The sequence below is a fragment of the Pinus tabuliformis genome, chromosome Q (assembly GCF_031772625.1).
Source record: "Pinus tabuliformis cultivar Carrire ecotype Pingquan chromosome Q, CPIR1, whole genome shotgun sequence".
NCBI lineage: Eukaryota > Viridiplantae > Streptophyta > Pinopsida > Pinales > Pinaceae > Pinus > Pinus tabuliformis.
The window spans coordinates 1,030,675,023-1,030,696,773 of NC_142296.1; the positions used below are offsets into that span (position 1 = coordinate 1,030,675,023).

A 21,751-nucleotide genomic window follows, 5' to 3' on the forward strand; every position below is an offset into this window, starting at 1 on the left:
AAATTTTTATTGTGAGTTTTATTTTTTATTTTTAATTTTTAATTTTATAGTAGATATAATTAGGGAAATTTTTTTAGGTTAATCTTGGTAACTGGTCTAGTTTTCCATGTTTCTTCTAAAAATAATATTTGTTAATTTCAATTTTTTTTTTAAAAGGCTTGTCCAAATTTTATTGGTTAAAATCATTTTACCCTGAAAATCACCAAAAATTTATAGAAAATTTATAAAATCATTAGAAATTTGAATACTTTTACAAAAATATCCCAAACATGTTACAACTTGTAGATTAATGATAAGTAGTATTTTCCAAGGTTTTTATACTTTAAGATAAATTTTCATCTTTAAAATTATGCGTGGATACAATTTGGAAACCCTTACTGGAGAAAACCCAACTAGAATGTGAGGTTGCTCTACTCTCTTTTCTCTAATATAGAAAATGTGCAATTACAAAAGAAAGAGGTATTATCTATAGAGTACATGAGAGTATGGCTTGTAAGGCTAGTACAAAATCCTAACCCCCTTTGTTTTTCACTCTAACTTCCGAGTTCTATTTTCTATACTCAACTATGGATCAAAATAAAATAGCATAGAATGAAACCCTTACTCCTCCTAGCAGTTCAATATTTAACATAGCCCAATAGCCAATTAAAGTTACATTTTGGACCTTCTAGACTCTTCTTAAAACTTTAGATATGGCTAGCTCAATATGTATGTGTAATAGAGGTTGATGTGGCATTCTCTTATACCATGATGGTCAACACAATAAGTAAGTTGTGGGAGGGATAACTTTTGCATGTGAACTCCATTTGATGGGATTCTTGCACCATTGGAAAGGTTTATAAGTGTAGAATAGTGTGAAATGTTCTTATATAAGTGTGGATTTATTTTACCCCAAAAACATTGTTTAATGCCTCAAAATGGCTTTGAAGGGTTTCAAACACAAACTCTCCAAACTAAGACGTGTTGTTTAAAATGACCCTACAAACTAATTCCTCCAATTTTTCAATTTAAAAGCATCAAAATAGACCAAACATGATATAATGATCCAATTGATCAAATAGACATCAAATATTGATGTGTTTCATATTATTTAATACTTAGCTTAATAGAATAAAAACAGAAACTATAGAATTGTCACATGTTACTAGAATGCTAAAAGATAAATACGTAAAACTAAATTCCAATGGTCAAGAGCACAAACTACCCATTGCATTTATAGAGATAACCTAGGAGGAGGTAAGGGGTTACAAAGATTGTTTGACTACCATGTGAGTTGCATTCATAGAGATAGCATAGGAGGAGGTAAGAGGTTACAAAGATTGTTGGATTACCATGTGAATTGAACAATCCAAGAGCAATTCGTTCAACTCTAGATCTACACAAAGAAGAGAAGAGTGAATATCATGTTGTGCTCTTGGGAACTTGAGATTATCTACCACTTTGATTGCATTTCTGTAAAAGTGTGAATCATGGAGAGATTTAGACCTCCCAATTGTAATCCATTGGTTGAATGGACCTATCTCCTATAAAAAGTTAGAAGTCCATCCATTTTTGTTTATTTCCTATTATTGACATTGTTAGTCCTAAAATATTTGGCTATATACTGTCTACTTAGTATCATTGGTTAAGTAATCCACTTTTTTGTTTAACAATACCTTGTCATGTTTATTCATAAAGAGGTTTTCAAATTATGAAAAATAAAATTAATATATTGTAGGTATGTGGGGATTAAGGGTGAGGTCTAAAATAAGTCTTAGAAAGAAAATAATAAAATAATATTTAAAATAATAAAATAAGATATATAATTTTTTAAAGAAAAAGAAAAAAAAATTATTTTTTATTGCATTTTTCACTTATTTTCTTATACATTTATTCATTTTAATTTAATAAAATATATAGCTTAATTTTTTTTTATTGATTTACATTAAAACAGACCATGAAATTATATGATTCCAAAATTTGTAAATTAAATTCAAGTTGTAATTTATTTGTAAATTAAATTCAAATTATACTTTTCCCCACTCCAAAGCCAAAGCAAAGCCAGCAACAAATACTTGTTACACAGTTATAACTATCACATTTAAACATATTTGTTATAACGATCTAACTATCACATTTAACAAATTCGAATGAGTGATTTTTATTTTTTATTCTGACTATGCAGTAATATTAAATATTAAAGATGTTGTCCCCACCTAACAACCAAAATAACATATTCCATGTTGAGTTTTTTTTTTCCGTAACAAAAAAAATAGTATATTACATGGTAAGGTAATTAAAAATAAAAGACAATGCAAATTATTTTATTTCGTCGAACCATAAATTGTAGAAAAATATTATTCTATTCTGCTTCTTGATACCGGGAATTGGAGACAATTTATTATATTTTAATAATTATTAGGACTTGTTTGGTAAATATCAACATTTTGAATTCCTTGATCATAAATTTTACAGGGAAATTATATCGCAACTTTGTATTATGGAAAATACTTTATTTTAGCCCATTCCAGTTTCCAGTGGTCGAGAGTTGGAATTTGCCTCTACGGGGTGGATAGATTCTGAATACATTTTGAGAATATAACCACCTGGTTTCCAATTGACAGTAAATGTAACATCGTTAACGAACCGGGAGGGGATTTTGTGTGGAGGCAGATGACACAGATGATGCGGTAGCCGATGACCATTACTGTTGACAGCTGGCGGCTGTGGATCCTCCGTAGCTGCTCTCACTACTTTCCACAAACGCGGGCTTTTTCGGATCCGGCAATGTCACAGAAGAGCTGGAGATCATGAGTACCGCATTAGAGATAGCAGGGCGGATGCCCGGATCAGCCTGTGTGCATACAAGCCCAACGTGAATGCATCTTAATGCTTCCTCCTGCCGACATGAACCCCTTACACCAGAATCTACCATATCCAGAAGACGCCCTTGCTTGTATAATCTCCATGCCTGCATGTATCACATTTTCAAAGGTAAATTAATGGTTACTTAACATCTCCATGGCAAACCACCGGTTGATGAAGTGGAAGTGTTACCCATTCTAATAAGCTTTGGGCTTCATTGGGAAATTTTAGGTCACTGCTCTTCCTTCCACTAACGATCTCCAGGACTAACACTCCAAAGCTATACACATCAGCTTTCACCGATAGCTTTCCCCTCATTGCGTATTCTGGCGCCATGTAACCGCTGCATACTCCATTCACAAACCATTCAAATGAGTGGGGTGCTAAATATCGCACAATTGCATGTATGTTCTATCAATCAATTGGATTAGAGGAAGGATAGAGGGAAATATTCATACTATGTCCCTGCAACGCTTGTTTGGATATGAGTTTCGTCTTCAGGAAAGAGTTTTGCTAACCCGAAGTCTGCTATCTTCGCATTCAATTCCTCATCCAGCAAAATGTTATTTGCTTTAATGTCTCTATGAATGATTCGCATGTGAGAATCTTCGTGCAGATAAAGAAGACCACGAGCTATTCCCATTATGATGTTATGACGCTTTTTCCAATCGAGATGTCTCTTCTTCTCTGGATCTGTATTTGTATTTCAAGAATAACAAATTTGAAAACATTCAAATAATCAAACTCGTTAAATTTACTCGAGAATTATTATCGCCCCCTCAACAAAAAAGTCCAAAACGACATACCAAACAGAAAAGTGTCAAGACTCTTGTTTCGCAAATATTCGTAAACAAGTAATCTTTCTTGTCCCTCGACACAACACCCAAGCAGCTTCACAAGATTTCGGTGGTGAATGGCCAAAAGCTTCACCTCATTCATAAATTCTTGCTTGCCCTGCCCAGATCTTATACACAATTTCTTCACTGCTATTTCTTTTCCATCTCTGGTTAATCCCTACAACAACCAACCACATCAAGAAAAGCCTATCAACAAAACCCATTCTTCCTCTATCCTCTCTCTCAAAGATCATGTCATGTCATTAAATTCATGGTTTTAAGGCAATGGGTACATAAATACATACCTTGTATACATGGCCAAAGCCTCCCTGTCCAACCTTGTTCTTTTCATCAAAATTATCCGTTGCTTCTCTGAGTGCTTCTAAGCTGAAAAGAATTTGCTCCTGCTGGAGTATTGTCAACTCTGTCTCGTAATTGTGAGGCATTTCTGTTCAGAAGAAAAAGTGAATATAAAGAATCTAGTTTTATTGGATAGCGCAAAGTTAACTGTTTCTTAAGTCGATTGCAGTTTTATTGGATAGCCCATGGGTCAAAATTGCGGATTCTACCTTCCGTCTGTGCATGCCCCCGTGAAATGGCACAATACAGTTTGCTCCTAATGGCAAACAGACAGACCATTAACGCTAGAATTAATATAGACTACCTATATTAATATCGTTGACGTTCATCAGATAGTTCCCGTGGGTGTCTAGCTTTGAAAAGAAGCTATACTTCTCGTATCGGACGAAGCAGTTATCGAGCCATACTCGACCGCCTACGCCGCTTCCGCAATGTTGTAGAACCCCATCATGTGCTTGCTGTGAACAGATTGAACAGTCTTGTTTAGATATGTTACCTGTGCACTGGAGGAGGCCATAGATTCTGTTGGGAATTTGACCATAGGAAGAAGTGTTGAACCCTGTTTTAGGTGTGTTTTTTACTAGGTCACTCATTACCCAATTCAAATTGCTCGAAAATGTACTTCCATCAGCGTAAGTAGAGCTATTATTGCATGTATATGAGTCAATCTGCGATGTAACCGATGGAAAACTGGCAATGAATAGTGAAACGATCAAATTAAATAGAATGGTTGGTTGTTTGCTGGAATTAGCAGAAAATAAACTATCCATAACGGAAACAATTCTCATGATCTTGGTAACTGGTAGGCTTTGTTAAGGAATCTGATGAATATGCGATTCAGGCCTCTATAAAATTGATGGAATGGAATTAGATCACAGAAGCAATGGAAAGTTGCAGGCAAATATGGGTAGTGGTCTGCAGGTGTCCTCCATCCTTGACTGCTGTGTTGATGACTTCCAACAAAGAAGGGGATGTCCTCATTCGATTGCTGTGCTGCTGTATTCCAATCAATAATGTTCCAACAAGTAAGAGGATGTCCTCCTTCGATTGTTGTGCTGATATCGTCGCATCATCCGTCCTCGACTGCTGTGCCCATGTCTTCCAATCAATAATGTTCCAAGTTGTTCTTGTGTCACCCATCACTTCGTGTGGCCATCATCCGTCCTCGACTGCTGTGCCCATGTCTTCCAATCAATAATGTTCCATGTTGTTCATGTGTCACCCATCATTTCGTGTGGCCAAGAAAATACCAGACAATTTTTATTTTTTGATGTCTCCAGATGTTACTGTCAAAAATATTATAAATAAATGATGCAGAAGCTACACGGTTTTTATAAAGGAAGTAAACATTCAGCACAGTAAAATAGATGCGAACATAGTTTTTTATTCATCACGAGTTCTGGAACAGCGATTGGTTTGTTATATCGTGCTGTTTTAAAATTTGGCACGAAGTTTAATTAAATTTGGTATCGTTTGGGCTGTGATCGACTGGTGGATGTTCGCCCTCATCAGTCCGAATATTCGATTCTGTGAAAATTCTGAAAGGTACATGTATACAGATTCGATCCTGTGCCAACGAAAAAAATAGTTAAAACCCTTGAAACCAAATCAGATGCAGAGGCCAGAAGCCTTCGTATGACATGACAACAGGTAATGACAAAGAGCCATTTTTGAAGCTTGTGTTTGGGGTGAATAAAACTTATTCATGTCATTTGTTTTATATTTTTCCTTTTGCAATTAAGTGAATATTAGAGGGTGGAATATATTGTATTTATTATGAAAGTCTTAATTTAATTATTTATAATTTATTATATTTTTTTTGTTTGGCAAGTGGTTTGAGTTTATTGGAGATTATAGCAGGTCGACCCAATGACATCTAAGTTATCAAAATCACTAAGGGATTTCACTTGGCCTGTGCGACACCAACTCTTAACATCACTGGATTTTTGCGCACAAAGTTTCTAAACGGCGACCTTCGCATCATAATCTATTATATTTTAATATAATAATGTGTAATTATATATATAGTTAGTTGCTTGGAAAAATGTATATGTCATATGATATATCAGTGAATGTAATAATCAATTTTCTTAGTTTTTTTTTGTTTTTTTTCGGTTAAATATTGTTTTGTAAGATCCCAAATGGCTAAATAATCAACATATCTGGAATATTTTAGTGTTCTTGTTGAAAAACTAAAAAGCCAAACACAAAACACGAGGGATCTAAAATAAATGTAGCCCTTATTTATATTATTAACTGAAGAAAATAGTACATGTACATACAATAATATCAGCCTCGAGGCCCTTGCAATAGCGTGCACTATTGCTCATCCAAGAGAAAGCAAAAACACTGAACCACAATCGTGGACCCATGGACCCTAGATGGATCCACCTAACAAATTACACCCATGGATTTTCGTCCCTAGGATCAAACTGGAACTAGCCATGCCAAGTTCTCAAGAAAAACACAATAATATAGATAGACTCAAGATGATCCCAATGCCTAACTCCTATCTCCTTTTATAAGCTTGATGAGCTCTCTAGAAACCTTCTTCTATTATTTTCCCTTGAAAAGCGAAGGAAAATACCATGGGCAGATACCATGGGCAAATACCACAATAAATACCATGGGTAGATTTTGTCCATTTTGACCATATCCAGAAAAGGGAATATTCTATCCATTTTGACCATATCCAGAAAAGGGAATATTCCATCCATTTTGATCATATCAAGAAAAGGGAATATTTCGTCCATTTTGACCATATCCAGAAAAGGGAATATTGCAAATCCTCCTGTCCAAAGATTTCTTGTCCTCAAGCAATCCACTGTTATCCACGACAGAAGCATCTATACATTGATACCGTGATCCCATACACCCTAGTGTGCTATTCCATGTCTCCATACTAAATGATCCTGAATGGATCCTTTAATACCTCTATCCCAAATAATCCTCAGTGTAATCCTTCCCACGATAGATTCACCTGGATCCCAAACAATTCTTTGGCCAGTCCTGCCTCCAATGGATTCTCCTAGATCTCAATGGCACCTAAGTCTTGGGACCTATGGGTTATGATACCATCTCATTCGTCCATCGTTGTCCATGCTTAATCACCCATGCTAAAATATGCTCTTGGCTAAGAGTATTCCATCAATAAAGTTCCAACTCATAATCTCTCGCCAATCCATCTCGTGCAAAGGATATAATGCATGAACGCATGCACATGGAATAATTCTACCATGTTGATGTTGCCTAATGCTCAACTCATGTTGCTCCACCTGATCACCCAACATGATCCATTTGTATAACTCTATCTTGCTCTCTCTAATGTATAAAGATGGTTTGGTGGTGTCGCAAGCCCTATCTATGTACTCTTGTAGAGGATTGATCTAGAACTCCCAATTGTATTCCTCATGATGCCTTGTGAGGACATGAGATGTTCCTCTACACTAGATAGTTTGGCCACTGACTTGGCACATACCTCTATGAGTTCCTCAAGTTTCTTGTTCTCCTGTAAGATAGTGTCTAGGATTGTCCAGACTCTTTGCTTCAACATCATAAGATTTGTCTTGAAATGTGTGATCTTTCTTCGAAAGTCCTCTACTGGCGATTTTGGTGCCATGCTGAATGTCTCTATACCCGTTTGCATTGAATGCCCCACGACCACAGCTTTAACTTGAGCCTTTGACCAACTCTCTGGGAATGATTCATTTTTCACATTATGGCTATCATGCTTCTCCTCATGATCATGCTCATCACATTGGTTCAATACCATTGTCTTCTCACTGAAGTTTTTTTGGCCTCCTCCATCTGTGAAGACAATATGTTGTTCATCTTCTCTAATTTTCAAAATAGGTGCACTAGTGGACTGCTATCTATACTTAACTGCTCATATTCTTTATGGACATCCCCATGGAGATCTATGGACTCAGTTATATAGGAATCTACCTCATCAATACCTATAGGTATAATTTCCTCATTTACTTCCAAATTCTTTTCATCCTACAAGTCTCCCTAGATAATATCACGTTGTTACCCACCATCTAGAAAATCAACTATAGAAGACTCCCCATGATCTAAAGGAATCTCCTCTTGTTCTGTTCTTGTTGCCTCCTCCCTATCACCTGGACATAAATGCTTAAGTTCCCAAGGTCCCTTACATATAAAGCATATTCCTCTCCTTCGTAGTTCATACTTGCTGCGGGTTTTACTACCTTTGTTCGTGCTTCCTCAATCAATTGTTTTAAGCTCTTTCTTAGTCAGCACCCTTTTGAGCAATTTTTATTTTTGTATGACCAACTTCTTGACTAGATCATAGGTGATTGGTGATACAATTAGTTCCTTTCTCCAAATGGTCAACATTTGGACCTTAGTATCTTGCAGATGTCAACATCTCCTTCTAAAAATAGGGACATAACCTTTTGCATGCTCATTTTGACACTGTTTGGATGAGTTGATGTAATTCTAGTGTAAAAGTTTTGGAACACCTGAAAGATCAAGTCCTCACATTCTAGATTCAACATGAATGTGCCAAAGCTAAACTCTGCCATGAGTTCTAATATTCCGCGTCTCTTCCGAAAGGTGGGAAGCATGATGTTGTAAGGCCCCTAAAGGGTTTCCACTATCAATTGTAATATATCTCTCATGATATCATTATTGTAAGGCAATTGTGGTGATGTTAAATCTATGATCCTACTGAGACAAGAAGCAAGTGTGAGCCTGACCTCTTCACAAGGATGCTCCCAGATTTTGGGTTCTATTAATGCAAGCAGGGATGGCTTGAGATCCCAACTGAGTTTCTTCCATTTTGGCTGCCCCACCCTAGACAAGCATGTGTCTAATTCCTCCAATTTATGAAGGTTTATTTTTGTCTTTGTTTGTTGCAATTCATTTCCAAGTGTGAAGACCTTAGCCCCTCTTCCCTGTCCTTCCTTCATTTCCAATGGGTGCTTCGACTGTAGAATGATATGGACCCTTTTCGAGAATTGTTTGTTGCTTTGACCGTCATTTTGGTTTAAGGAGGTGTTATTGCATAAAGGACAATATATTCTCACCAAATCATCAAGATGTTTAATTGAACGAAGAGTCTGTAGATAGATTCTATCTTCTTTTAATTGAACATCAACGGCTCGTATGATGTTGGATTAGTCATGCTCCCATTCTCGATATTCTCCCTTCAGGGCGCGTGTCTCTCACTGTATGCAGCATTCAATGTAGAGGCCCTTTAATCAACTGTTAAGATGACCTCTAGTAAAGGATAAATTGTGCCTCTCATTTGGATATATAATTGAGCCTCCCAAGTCTGAGATTGAACCTCCTTAGATCAAGTGAGATCCATCCTTTAGAAAAATAAATGATGATCAACTACAAGAATAGATTCATCCCATAAGAAATTATGCTGGAAACAGACAGGCAATTTGGTCCTTGCACAAGAAATTCAGTCCACAAAACTTCTAAAAGAAAATCGACCTCAAAATAATCAATACAAGATGCCTAAGAATATGTATTTGGTCCTCAAGGAATAGGCTCTTGGCCTCTTTAGTGAATAAGGCTCTAATATGTCGAGATAAGAAGAGAGTGGCTTCCAACAGTAGGCATATTTTGACCTCTTTCACACTTGTTCTCTACTTTCTTAGAAAGTGGATCCAGAATATGATCTACAAGAATTTGGCCCTCAATTAAAGATTAAAATCAACCTTCAATATGAAAATTCGATCCTCTGTCAATAAACATTTTCAGTCTCCTAAATTTGACCTCAATCTTTGGTGATAATTCTAGATCTTGGCCTCTAAAAATTTGATAGACTCATCCTCCCAATATGTGAAGAATTTAACCTCTATATTTTCTAGTTCTCAGTCTCCTGGTAGGAATTGATCTTGACCCAATTAGAGAAGATTCCTGACCCTCTAAGGGAATGAACACGTCCTCCTGAAATTCGACCACCAATCTAGAATGTAGCAACGACCTCTTTTTTTAACTCTCAAACGAATGCAAAAAATATCCTTTCAATCAACCGAAAAATAAAACCAACTAGGGTGATATGGAATACAACCGAAGATGGAAATGTCGGCTAGGGTGAGCATAAATTCCACCAAAGTTCCCTGCATGAAACCTCCAAATAACCCTACAAATAATTTAAAAATTTCCAATAAATCCCTTAGGATAGCATGATGCACAACTGTGACACTACTATAATATCCCAAATTTCTAAATAATCAACAGATATATAATATTTTAGTGTCCTAATTGAAATACTGACAAGTCAAAAACTAAACACGAGGGACATAAAAGAAATGGAGTCCTTATTTATGTTATTAATTAAATAAAATAGTACATCCCCATACAATATATTGAGGCCCCTGCAATAGCATGCACGACTGTTCATCAAAGAGAAAACAAAAACACTGAAGCACAATCGTGGAACCTGGATGGATCCACCAGAAAAATTACACCCATGGATTTTTTGTCCCTAGGATCAAATTAGAACTAGCTACACCAAGTTCTCAAGAAAAACACAATAAGATAGATAGACTCAAGATGATCCCAATGCCTAGCTCCTATCCCCTTTTATAGGCTTGATGGGCTCTCTAGAAACCTTATTTTATTATTTTCCCTTGAAAAGTGAAGGAAAATACCATGGGCGGATACCATGGGAAAATACCACGGTAAATACCAAGGGTAGATTCTATCCATTTTGACCATATTCAAAAAAGGGAATATTACATGTATTGTCTTCTCAATTGGTATATATAGATATATTAGATACTCTAGGTCAATTGTTTACTAGGGCGACTGAACCTTAACCAAAAGTGTACTCTTCGACGATAGGATTAGGAAATTATGATTAAGAAAACACTAAATAGATGATACATATACTAAATAATGGGCCACATTGGCTAGGAGAATGAACTGCATAATCTGAATGCAAAATAAATTACAGCATAATAAGACTAGATGAGGGATCAGAGTAGGTAGCAGCAACTTGAATAGGGTTTTCAGTGTTTTTAGGAGTTTTTCTTGCAAGGGGGGAAATTCCAAGACATTTCTCAATGTGTCCTAAGGCATTTCTTAATATGGCCCAAGCGTTAATCCATGTCCCTTGGGTTATGGTGAAGGTGCTCCAAAGAGTGTAGGATGTTAGACTAGTGCTCAAAGCGGTCCATAAAAGTTCTACCAAAGAGAAACTTTAAATGCCAGTATATGTCAATGGTGTAAATATACTGGTTAAAGTAGCCTTTGGTATGGCCAATGTCCACCCAATCAACCAGATTAGAAAGAACCTTTATATCTGAAATTTATTGTCATTGCCACATTGGGAAGTCCATTCACGTTCCATATGAGTTAGCTCCTCTTGGATGGGCCCTGAGGTGAGATCTAAAAACCTAGAAACTGATTCTTATATCTATTGGTGTGCACATGTGTGCCCCTAAGAGGCTTGTTCTTCATAGTAGGCTACCCATCAAAAAATGTGTGCTCTCTAATGGGGCATATCAAAAGGCCAAAAAATGATACCAAAGTGACCTGTTGAGAAGGTGAGTGAATAAGTAGTGGACTCAGGGTGGAGTGCCACATAAGGAGGGAAAGGGGCTCAACAGTGGAGAGATAGATGAAGCCAAAAGTCAGATTCTAGGAGGGCGTCAACTTTTCACAGAAAATCAATGAGAGCATGAGGGGTGATGAGGGAAAATGTTAAGCCTGCTAAGGAATCTAACAAAAGTAAACAATAGCATGTGACTAAATGACCAAGGGAATAATACATAGCTTCAAGAGTGGACAAGGATGAATACAGAGCTTCAAGTGTGGACTAGGAGGAATATGGAGGGCAACTGGGAACATGCAAGCCAGACAGGGACAATAAGAAATTTAATACCAAAAACAGAAATCAAATGAAGAGAATAGTGTGAACTAGACATTATTGTAACCATCCCCTCCCACATTTATCCAAATTCACAAGCTTGCTAGGGTAAACATGAGATAATTTTCACTATGACATGACCCAACCTCCAAGTTATAGTTAAGGAAGTGGGGCCTACAAATTGAACACATACTAACATCCTACAAGAACTACAGATAACTCAAGAGTTTAACAACCACCCTTGGTGATCAATCCCTAAGATGGAACTCTGTTTCTCTGACCTAACACCCAAGCCGCACACATAACAAGGAAAGGATGCATTTATAGGCCTCCAACCGCACACACAAGCCTTCTTCCATGTAGTTATGGCTTAAACTCTTCATATTTGAGCATGCGGTCCTCAGATATATGTCACATTTTTAGGACAACCTCTAGACCACTACCTAGAATTGCTTGCAACTTTTGATAATCATAATTCACATGATGACAAATCCAAACATTCAAACCTGAATAAACCATTTGTCTTAGACTGTCTAATCCATGACAAATATTTCATCAAACATATCGAAAAGATGTAATCTATAGGTCATTAATGAATATCTAATCATAAAACGATAGTCTCCATCCGAGAATCATCGAGAAGGATCTATACCCTCTCTAGTTAGCTACAACAACGATTGTTATTCCATAAATTCATCAACCATTCGATAACTAAATAAATCATGACAAGAGACACAGATATATTGCATCATTTAACTAGCGTATAACCAACATAGCAACCATTGAAATTCGTCCATAATATCACCAACATAATCACTACAAGTATTCATAAATCACAGTAGTAAAATAGCTCTTATTAATGTTGGGTGTGGAGCTTGATTATCTTGTTTATTCAGAGGTATCAGTGTGTTGGACCCCAGTTCATAATGGGGTGGCAACGCCACCTATTTAATTGCCATCAGGGGGGTCCAGGGGGGTGAAGGCAATTTTATGAGCCCCCCCAAGCTAAAAATAGATGAAAAATTGCCTTGTAAAATATTGTAATTTCGTTATCAATCTGAGTCATTCATTAGGAAAATGCTCTTACAGTAGAAGTTATGTTTAATTTAGGGTTTTTTCCCTAGAAGGAAACCCCTCGATTTATATGAGGTAATTGTATGCGGTTGTGGGTGTGTATTCTGACTAAGAAAGAGAGAGGAGACTTTGTGAGAGCGAAGAGGAAATTACAACAGATTTGTTGTAGGTTGTATCTCTTCATTTTTCTAGATAATATTAAAGGAAGGACTAGTTGTTTCTCCATGGACATAGCCCAAATTGGACGAACCATGTATATCTGTGTCTCTCTTGTTTTATGTGTTTTTATTTGTTTGTGTTTCTGCAATATTTTATGTGTTCCATTGCTTTGTAATATATAATTTTCTAACAATTAATATAGGAAAAAACCAACCATGCCACAGACTTCCACATACCACTCGACCATAGATTGGCTGAATCAAATCTCTCTTTCATCAAATCACCCCCACGCCATATTGCAAGCATGAATGTGGGATATTATGAAATAAACCAAAACAAAACCAACCAGGGCTTCCAGATGTTAAACCACCTCAACCCTCAACCACAGTGATTCCACCTCTACAGTTCGGAAATCACTAACATCAACCAAATCGGTCTCTACCCAAGTTGTCAAAGGCTCCAAGAATTATTAACTCAACCCACAGCCTTCCAAGGCTCCAGAGTGTTTTTTCCAACCGTGAATCCAGGGGCTAATAACTCAAACCACCAAGGGCTCTGTAGTGGTTCTAGCTAGCGTACTAGACTAGACTCTATATTTAATATCGACCGAGGTGCGTAAGCTTAGAGGCGTGGTCTAAAATATATAGACATAAAGAATCTCTGGCCAAGTGATTAGGATGTAGGATACAAGGCTTCTTTACGGAAGACCGGAATATGTAGCCTAACATTCACACACCTAGATTACTCTACTGATATGCTTGATTACAGTGCTTGTTATGAGATGCATCTATCAAATCAAACCATGAACCTAAGTACTGTGTATGACTGTAACAATGATTTTAACCTCCTTACAGAGATATCACTCAGAAAACCCTTGTTTGGTAAACACACACAGCATGCAAAGATATTTACACTATCAAACTATATAAAGAGAGCATAAATGAACTGTAAAGCAAAACAAAGTTTATGATAATGTCTCTATGAGTCACACAGGGATCGAATCCCTTACAAGACTCCCTTCCAGATCCTAGTGCTGACCATTCAACATAACCATAAACCATTCATAAGCGCACACAATATACATGCAATGAAAATCAAAGGCTGTGTAAATCGAAAGCTATGTAACTGCGATGCAAACCATATGCTATATAAATCAAAAGCTATGTAATCGTAACTGTGATGCAAACCATATGCGATATAAATCAAATCCAATATAAATATTGTGCGAACATGTGATAACTGAAATGTAACAAAACAAGTGAACAGTATACCAATCGAAGAACGCAGGGCCCGTCCGCGCCTAAGGGTATACTGGCTATAACTGATCAGCTATCAAATCAACGCAAAAAGTATACACACGTCGTGACTGTGAATAGGTCTGTGTATTAACTTAAAATTCTGTTATGAGAAAAACGATTCAACAATTCAACAACTAACTCTAAACATAACCCTGACTGTATTTACATATGCGTACGCACAGCCATGTCATCGATACAATGAATGTACATTCGGCTGTTGCCGCTTTTATCACATAAGCCTTTTCAAAATGTTTCCATGCCAAGTGTTTCAAAAAGAACAAAAAAAACTAAAATGAAAATGGAACAATGTTGTTGCTGCTTTTGTCTGTCAGAGTGCCCTGCTTTGACTTGAGTTGACCGCATACATAGGAGGTTCGATTTGGCTGGGAGAGAGGTGTTTGTCCATGCTTGGACATTCTGCTTTTCGCCCATGCCTTTCGTTCTAGCTCATTTGCTGCGCCACATGTCAAACGATAAGCTCATTACAGGATGTGGGTACTTCCTGTAACCATGTCATCAAAAACTTCCAATTCTTGAACATAAAACCCCTAAATTAATTTCTATGCAATTTAATAACTATAAAACGATTAATAATCAATATTCAAGGATTTTGAGGGATATATAATGAAAATGTATGGATAAATGATATGTTTTTGGGAAGGAAAAAGGGTCTTGGGATGATACCAACATCTCTCCCCGACTTAAGGACTTAGCATGTCCTCATGCTACCCCAGAAGTACTCCCCTTGAACTCTGTCCCTGCATGGATCTCTGCTGCCTTTCAACAAGGTATCTACATTCTTCTGCACCTGGTGATCTTTCTGTCCCTTGAGCTCTTGCTTTAAATTTTTATATTTTTCTTTAAGAGCCTTCTTCTGATTGTACCACTTAGTGGCCCAGTTGGAAATCTCAGTTTGCTCAGTCTCCAACTCACTGATTCTTTCCTTTAGCTTTTCATTTGTTTTCTGTGTTTCTTTGCTTTGCGCCCTGAGCATTTCATTTTCCCTTTTAATAACTTTTTCCAACATGTTAGCTTCCATGAGCTCTTCCTTCAATTCTTCAATCTGTTTTTCTAATTTCTTCTGTCTTTTGGTGGGAGGTGGTGAACATTTTTCTTGTTTGTTATGGCTCTCTACCTCTATGTCAACTTTTGGTGCTGGTAGTGAATGGTCACCACTCCCAGCATCCATTTGTGCAGGTGCATAAGATTCAAACTGGTCTTCTTGCAGCTGAGTTTTTGGTGTCCTCCTTGTTCTTCGTGAGTAGGTGGTAAAATTTTTGTCTTTCTCAGCCCTCTTGGCATCCTCTTTTTGCATGTTCCTGGTCCTTATGCTGCCCACAGGTATAGATGCTCTGCTAGCTTTGGACACTGGAATTTCCTCATCAATGTCCTTCATAAACCCTGAATCTTCTTGCGCTTCCTCTTTTTCCTCCTCATCTCTGATTTGATTGACAGCTAAGAATTCTTCCCATGGCTTCCCTCGCTTCTGCAACTCATGTTCAATGAGGATTTTAATTAGGCCAAAATGGTACAGGCTTTTGTCTTCATTCCCTTTTTGCTTCTGAATAGTTTTGGCCATCTTTGTTAAACTTTGCAGCAGAAAATATGGCACACTCATTACACATTGTTTCTTTAAATGGAGGAGTAGCTTGATGTGGTATAGATAAACAATACTATACCTACCTTCACAGGTTATGAACTTTTGAAGAATATAAACCATTTCATCCCAAGGATGAACTAACCAGCTTCTTGGAACACCCTTCTTCCAATTTACTGAGGAAACTCTAGATCTGGACATGAATTGTGTCCATGATTTCTCCTTAAATTGTTTGGTTTTAAAGTACTTCTCTCCCTCAGGACTGAGTCCAATTGCCTGAGCTATAGTATCCTTTGAGATTCTGAAGGAGAAGGTGCCTATTAGGGCCTTTTCTCCATTAAAGGTGAAGGCAAATTGCTTGGTGATTTCCTCATTACTCCCATGGAATTTTTCCAGAAAAGGTAACCACTGTGCTTCTCTAAGAATCTCAATGCAATCCTTATGGTATTGTGAGCTGTCAAATATACTGGGTTCGACCCTATTAGTCATGGTGATGGCAGAGGGTTGTGCCTCTAACCCTTCTCTGTCTATACCCTTTAAAATTTAAGCACAGAAATGTCGAGTTGGTTACCTGGTATATATATATCGCTTCCTTCAGTCTTCAATATGGTGCTTGGCCGGTCGATATGACTGTGATGGGAATTAGAAATAAAATGGTGATGCTTTCCCTTTTCGGCGTTCACTGGTTTCACTGTGTAAACCGACCCCAAACGGTGATACTCTCCTCGGCGCTCCTTGCTTCAGAGTTTCACTTTGTAACTCCACCCAAATGATAATAATCTCCTCGCGCTCCTTGCTTTTGATTCTCACCTTAGAAGTTATGGGAATCATTCATCGTTATGGAAGTGAAATAACCCTGTACTCACTTTACAATGTAATCATTCATTTAAAAACAGAGTGTTGTACACTTGCATGCATGTTATCACAAGAACGCTGAGAGCGTACCCATAGTGCTGGGCTATAATGCTGGGTGGCGAAGTTATGATTCGGCTGTGTGTGGAGTCAAATATATATAGGCCGCTTGGTATGATTTAACTGTATGGAGTGAAATATATATATATATATATATATATATATATATATATATATATATATATATAGGCCGCTTCCACATCTATCTCATCCTTTCTATTTAAAAATACACAGCTCACCACGTGCCCTCTTCAATTAGCATTCGGTCACATAGAGAATGTTGGTATGCCTGTAGGGTATATGACAAGGTAGATGTGTTGGTAATGGATATGGATAGGTTAATGTAGGGGAATGATGAGAATTGGTGGGATAAGGGTGATGGATTGATGTATATGGGTGTCCTTGAAATCAATTACAACAGCTTATAGTCACCAAAGTTACATTAAAAACTAATCTAGGAAATTAAATGTTTAAGAACAGAAATACATTACTCCTTTGTTGATCATTTGACATGCTGAGTTGCTAATTCTTTTTGACTGTTCTTTTTGACAGGTCCTCTGAGGGAGGTTGAATGCACAGGTCACAGGTCTTTTGAGAAATTTTTTTGAAGATATAACAGGTCCCTTTGAAAGATTTGAATGTACAGGTCCCTTAGAGAACTGAAGATGTAACAAGTCCTTTGAGAAAACTGAAGGTGTTCATGCAGCTCTTTGTATTGTTACAGGTTCACTGAGCTTGCCATTTGCTGAAGTGTTGGTACCCAAATCCTTGTAAAAGCTTGGTGAAAGTCTGTTGAAGTAGCCTTTGGTGTCAAAAACTTTATTTTAACAGGTCCCAACTGAATGTTTTAAACAGGTCCCATTACTGCTGATTGGAATGTCTTAACAGGTGTCAATTGCTGAAACAGGTCCCTTCTGAAAATCTTAAACAGGTCCCATGGCTGCTGGTGTTGGACTACTAGTGTTGGTAGCATAGATGTCTGAACAGAACTGGTCCCCCTGCAAAATATTTATAACCAGGTCCCTCTGAAATAAAATCATGACAAAACAACTTATTTGTTAAAGTCTGGAATTACTGCTGGTAACAAGCTGCTGTTGGAAATTTACAGTGAAATATAGAATAAGAAATCTGAAGTATTTACAAGGGAGAGATAAAAGTAACAGAACAGATGCCTCTCTCCCCGACTTAAAGGTTGACTTGTCCTCAAGTCATGATTCAACTGAGAAATGAAGCAATGAACAAAAGAAAGAGAATTCATACCTGCCAATAAATTGGTTTTCAGGTAGGAATTCGGGGTTAGATTGTGCCAGATACTGGTTTTCACATCTAACCCATTATTATTTTTTTAGTTTTTGTTTTATTTATTTATTTATTTTTTATTATTTTTGTTTTTTTTTTTCTTTTTATTTTTTCTTCTTGATTTTGAAATTGAAAGGAAATGAAACTAAGGCAGTGATACTGCAGCCCTCAGCTGCAGTATCACTGCCTTAGTTTCATTTCCTTTCAATTTCAAAATCAAGAAGAAAAAATAAAAAGAAAAAAAAAACAAAAATAATAAAAAATAAATAAATAAATAAAACAAAAACTAAAAAAATAATAATGGGTTAGATGTGAAAACCAGTATCTGGCACAATCTAACCCCGAATTCCTACCTGAAAACCAATTTATTGGCGGGTATGAATTCTCTTTCTTTTGTTCATTGTTTCATTTCTCAGTTGAATCATGACTTGAGGACAAGTCAACCTTTAAGTCGGGGAGAGAGGCATCTGTTCTGTTACTTTTATCTCTCCCTTGTAAATACTTCAGATTTCTTATTCTATATTTCACTGTAAATTTCCAACAGCAGCTTGTTACCAGCAGTAATTCCAGACTTTAACAAATAAGTTGTTCTGTCATGATTTTATTTCAAAGGGACCTGGTTATAAATATTTTGCAGGGGGACCTGTTCTGTTTAGACATCTATGCTACCAACACTAGTAGTCCAACACCAGCAGCCATGGGACCTGTTTAAGATTTTCAGAAGGGACCTGTTTCAGCAATTGACACGTGTTAAGACATTCCAATCAGCAGTAATGGGACCTGTTTAAAACATTCAGTTGGGACCTGTTAAAATAAAGTTTTTGACACCAAAGGCTACTTCAACAGACTTTCACCAAGATTTTACAAGGATTTGGGTACCAACACTTCAGCAAATGGCAAGCTCAGTGAACCTGTAACAATACAAAGAGCTGCATGAACACCTTCAGTTTTCTCAAAGGACTTGTTACATCTTCAGTTCTCTAAGGGACCTGTACATTCAAATCTTTCCAAGGGACCTGTTATATCTTCAAAAAATTTTCTCAAAAGACCTGTGACCTGTGCATTCAACCTCCCTCAGAGGACCTGTCAAAAAGAACAGTCAAAAAGAATTAGCAACTCAACATGTCAAATGATCAACAAAGGAGTAATGTATTTCTGTTCTTAAACATTTAATTTCCTAGATTGGTTTTTAATGTAACTTTGGTGACTATAAGCTGTTGTAATTGATTTCAAGGACACCCATATACATCAATCCATCACCCTTATCCCACCAATTCTCATCATTCCCCTACATTAACCTATCCATATCCATTACCAACACATCTACCTTGTCATATACCCTACAGGCATACCAACATTCTCTATGTGACCGAATGCTAATTGAAGAGGGCACGTGGTGAGCTATGTATTTTTAAATAGAAAGGATGAGATAGATGTGGAAGCGGCCTATATATATATATATATATATATTTCACTCCATACAGATAAATCATACCAAGCGGCCTATATATATTTGACTCCACACACAGCCGAATCATAACTTCGCCACCCAGCATTATAGCCCAGCACTATGGGTACGCTCTCAGCGTTCTTGTGATAACATGCATGCAAGCGTACAACACTCTGTTTTTAAATGAATGATTACATTGTAAAGTGAGTACAGAGTTATTTCACTTCCATAACGATGAATGATTCCCATAACTTCTAAGGTGAGAATCAAAAGCAAGGAGCGCGAGGAGATTATTATCATTTGGGTGGAGTTACAAAGTGAAACTCTGAAGCAAGGAGCGCCGAGGAGAGTATCACCGTTTGGGGTCGGTTTACACAGTGAAACCAGTGAATGCCGAAAAGGGAAAGCATCACCATTTTATTTCTAACTCCCATCACAGTCATATCGACCGGCCAAGCACCATATTGAAGACTGAAGGAAGCGATATATATATACCAGGTAACCAACTCGATATATGTAGTGGTTCTAGCTAGGGTACTAGACAAGACTCTATTTTAATATCGACCGAGGTACGTAAGCTTAGAGGCGTGGTCTAAAATATATAGACATAAAGAATCTCTGGCCAAGTGATTAGGATGTAGGATACAAGGCTTCTTTACGAAAGACCGGAATATGTAGCCTAACATTCACACACCTAGATTACTCTACTGATATGCTTGATTATAGTGCTTGTTATGAGATGCATCTATCAAATAAAACCATGAACCTAAGTACTGTGTATGACTGTAACAATGATTTTAACCTCCTTACAGAGATATCACTCAGAAAACCCTTGTTTGGTAAACACACACAGCATGCAAAGATATTTACACTATCAAACTATATAAAGAGAGCATAAATGAACTGTGAAGCAAAACAGAGTTTATGATAATGTCTCTATGAGTCACACAGGGATCGAATCCCTTACAAGACTCCCTTCCAGATCCTAGTGCTGACCATTCAACATAACCATAAACCATTCATAAGCGCACACAATATACATGCAATGAAAATCAAAGGCTGTGTAAATCGAAAGCTATGTAACTGCGATGCAAACCATATGCTATATAAATCGAAAGCTATGTAATCGTAACTGTGATGCAAACCATATGCGATATAAATCAAATCCAATATAAATATTGTGCGAACATGTGATAACTGAAATGTAACAAAACAAGTGAACAGTATACCAATCGAAGAACGCAGGGCCCGTCCGCGCCTAAGGGTATACTGGCTATAACTGATCAGCTATCAAATCAACGCAAAAAGTATACACACGTCGTGACTGTGAATAGGTCTGTGTATTAACTTAAAATTCTGTTCTGAGAAAAACAATTCAACAACTAACTCTAAACATAACCCTGACTGTATTTACATATGCGTACGCACAGCCATGTCATCGATACAATGAATGTACATTCGGCTGTTGCCGCTTTTATCACATAAGCCTTTTCAAAATGTTTCCATGCCAAGTGTTTCAAAAAGAACAAAAAAACTAAAATGAAAATGGAACAATGCTGTTGCTGCTTTTGTCTGTCAGAGTGCCCTGCTTTGACTTGAGTTGACCGCATACATAGGAGGTTCGATTTGGCTGGGAGAGAGGTGTTTGTCCATGATTGGACATTCTGCTTTTCGCCCATGCCTTTCGTTCTAGCTCATTTGCTGCGCCACATGTCAAACGATAAGCTCATTACAGGATGTGGGTACTTCCTGTAACCATGTCATCAAAAACTTCCAATTCTTGAACATAAAACCCCTAAATTAATTTCTATGCAATTTAATAACTATAAAACGATTAATAATCAATATTCAAGGATTTTGAGGGATATATAATGAAAATGTATGGATAAATGATATGTTTTTGGGAAGGAAAAAGGGTCTTGGGATGATACCAACAGGCTCTAGACTATTTGTCCCAACCAACAACTCTAGGAACTAGTAACGCAACCCAAGTTGTTAAACCAGGGCCTCCAAATCATTTGTTCCAATCCACAACCATCGGGAACCTAAGCTATCAAACAAATGGCAAGG

General features: G+C 37.1%; 1 protein-coding gene across 1 annotated transcript; it reads right to left on the reverse strand.

The window, feature by feature from the left end:
* Positions 1-2,683: 2,683 nt before the first annotated feature.
* On the reverse strand, positions 2,684-7,812 carry LOC149223009 (cysteine-rich receptor-like protein kinase 44). Its single transcript, XM_089387747.1, has 7 exons — positions 7,519-7,812; positions 4,345-4,498; positions 3,986-4,128; positions 3,651-3,858; positions 3,303-3,537; positions 3,037-3,187; positions 2,684-2,950 (listed from the first exon to the last, which is right to left on the reverse strand). The coding sequence occupies exons 1-7, from the start codon at positions 7,810-7,812 to the stop codon at positions 2,684-2,686; spliced, it is 1,452 nt and encodes a 483-aa protein (XP_089243873.1).
* Positions 7,813-21,751: the final 13,939 nt, after the last annotated feature.

Bases quoted from the DNA above. Each gene is read 5' to 3' on its own strand.
- LOC149223009 (XM_089387747.1), bottom strand. From the start codon at position 7,812: ATGGTATTGAACCAATGTGATGAGCATGATCATGAGGAGAAGCATGAT. The intron at 4,499-7,518 runs GTATGTGCCAAG...ATCTGTTCACAG, and splicing joins AACTTGAGGAACTCATAGAG to CAAGCACATGATGGGGTTCT. The intron at 3,538-3,650 runs GTATGTCGTTTT...ATACAAATACAG, and splicing joins TCTTGACACTTTTCTGTTTG to ATCCAGAGAAGAAGAGACAT.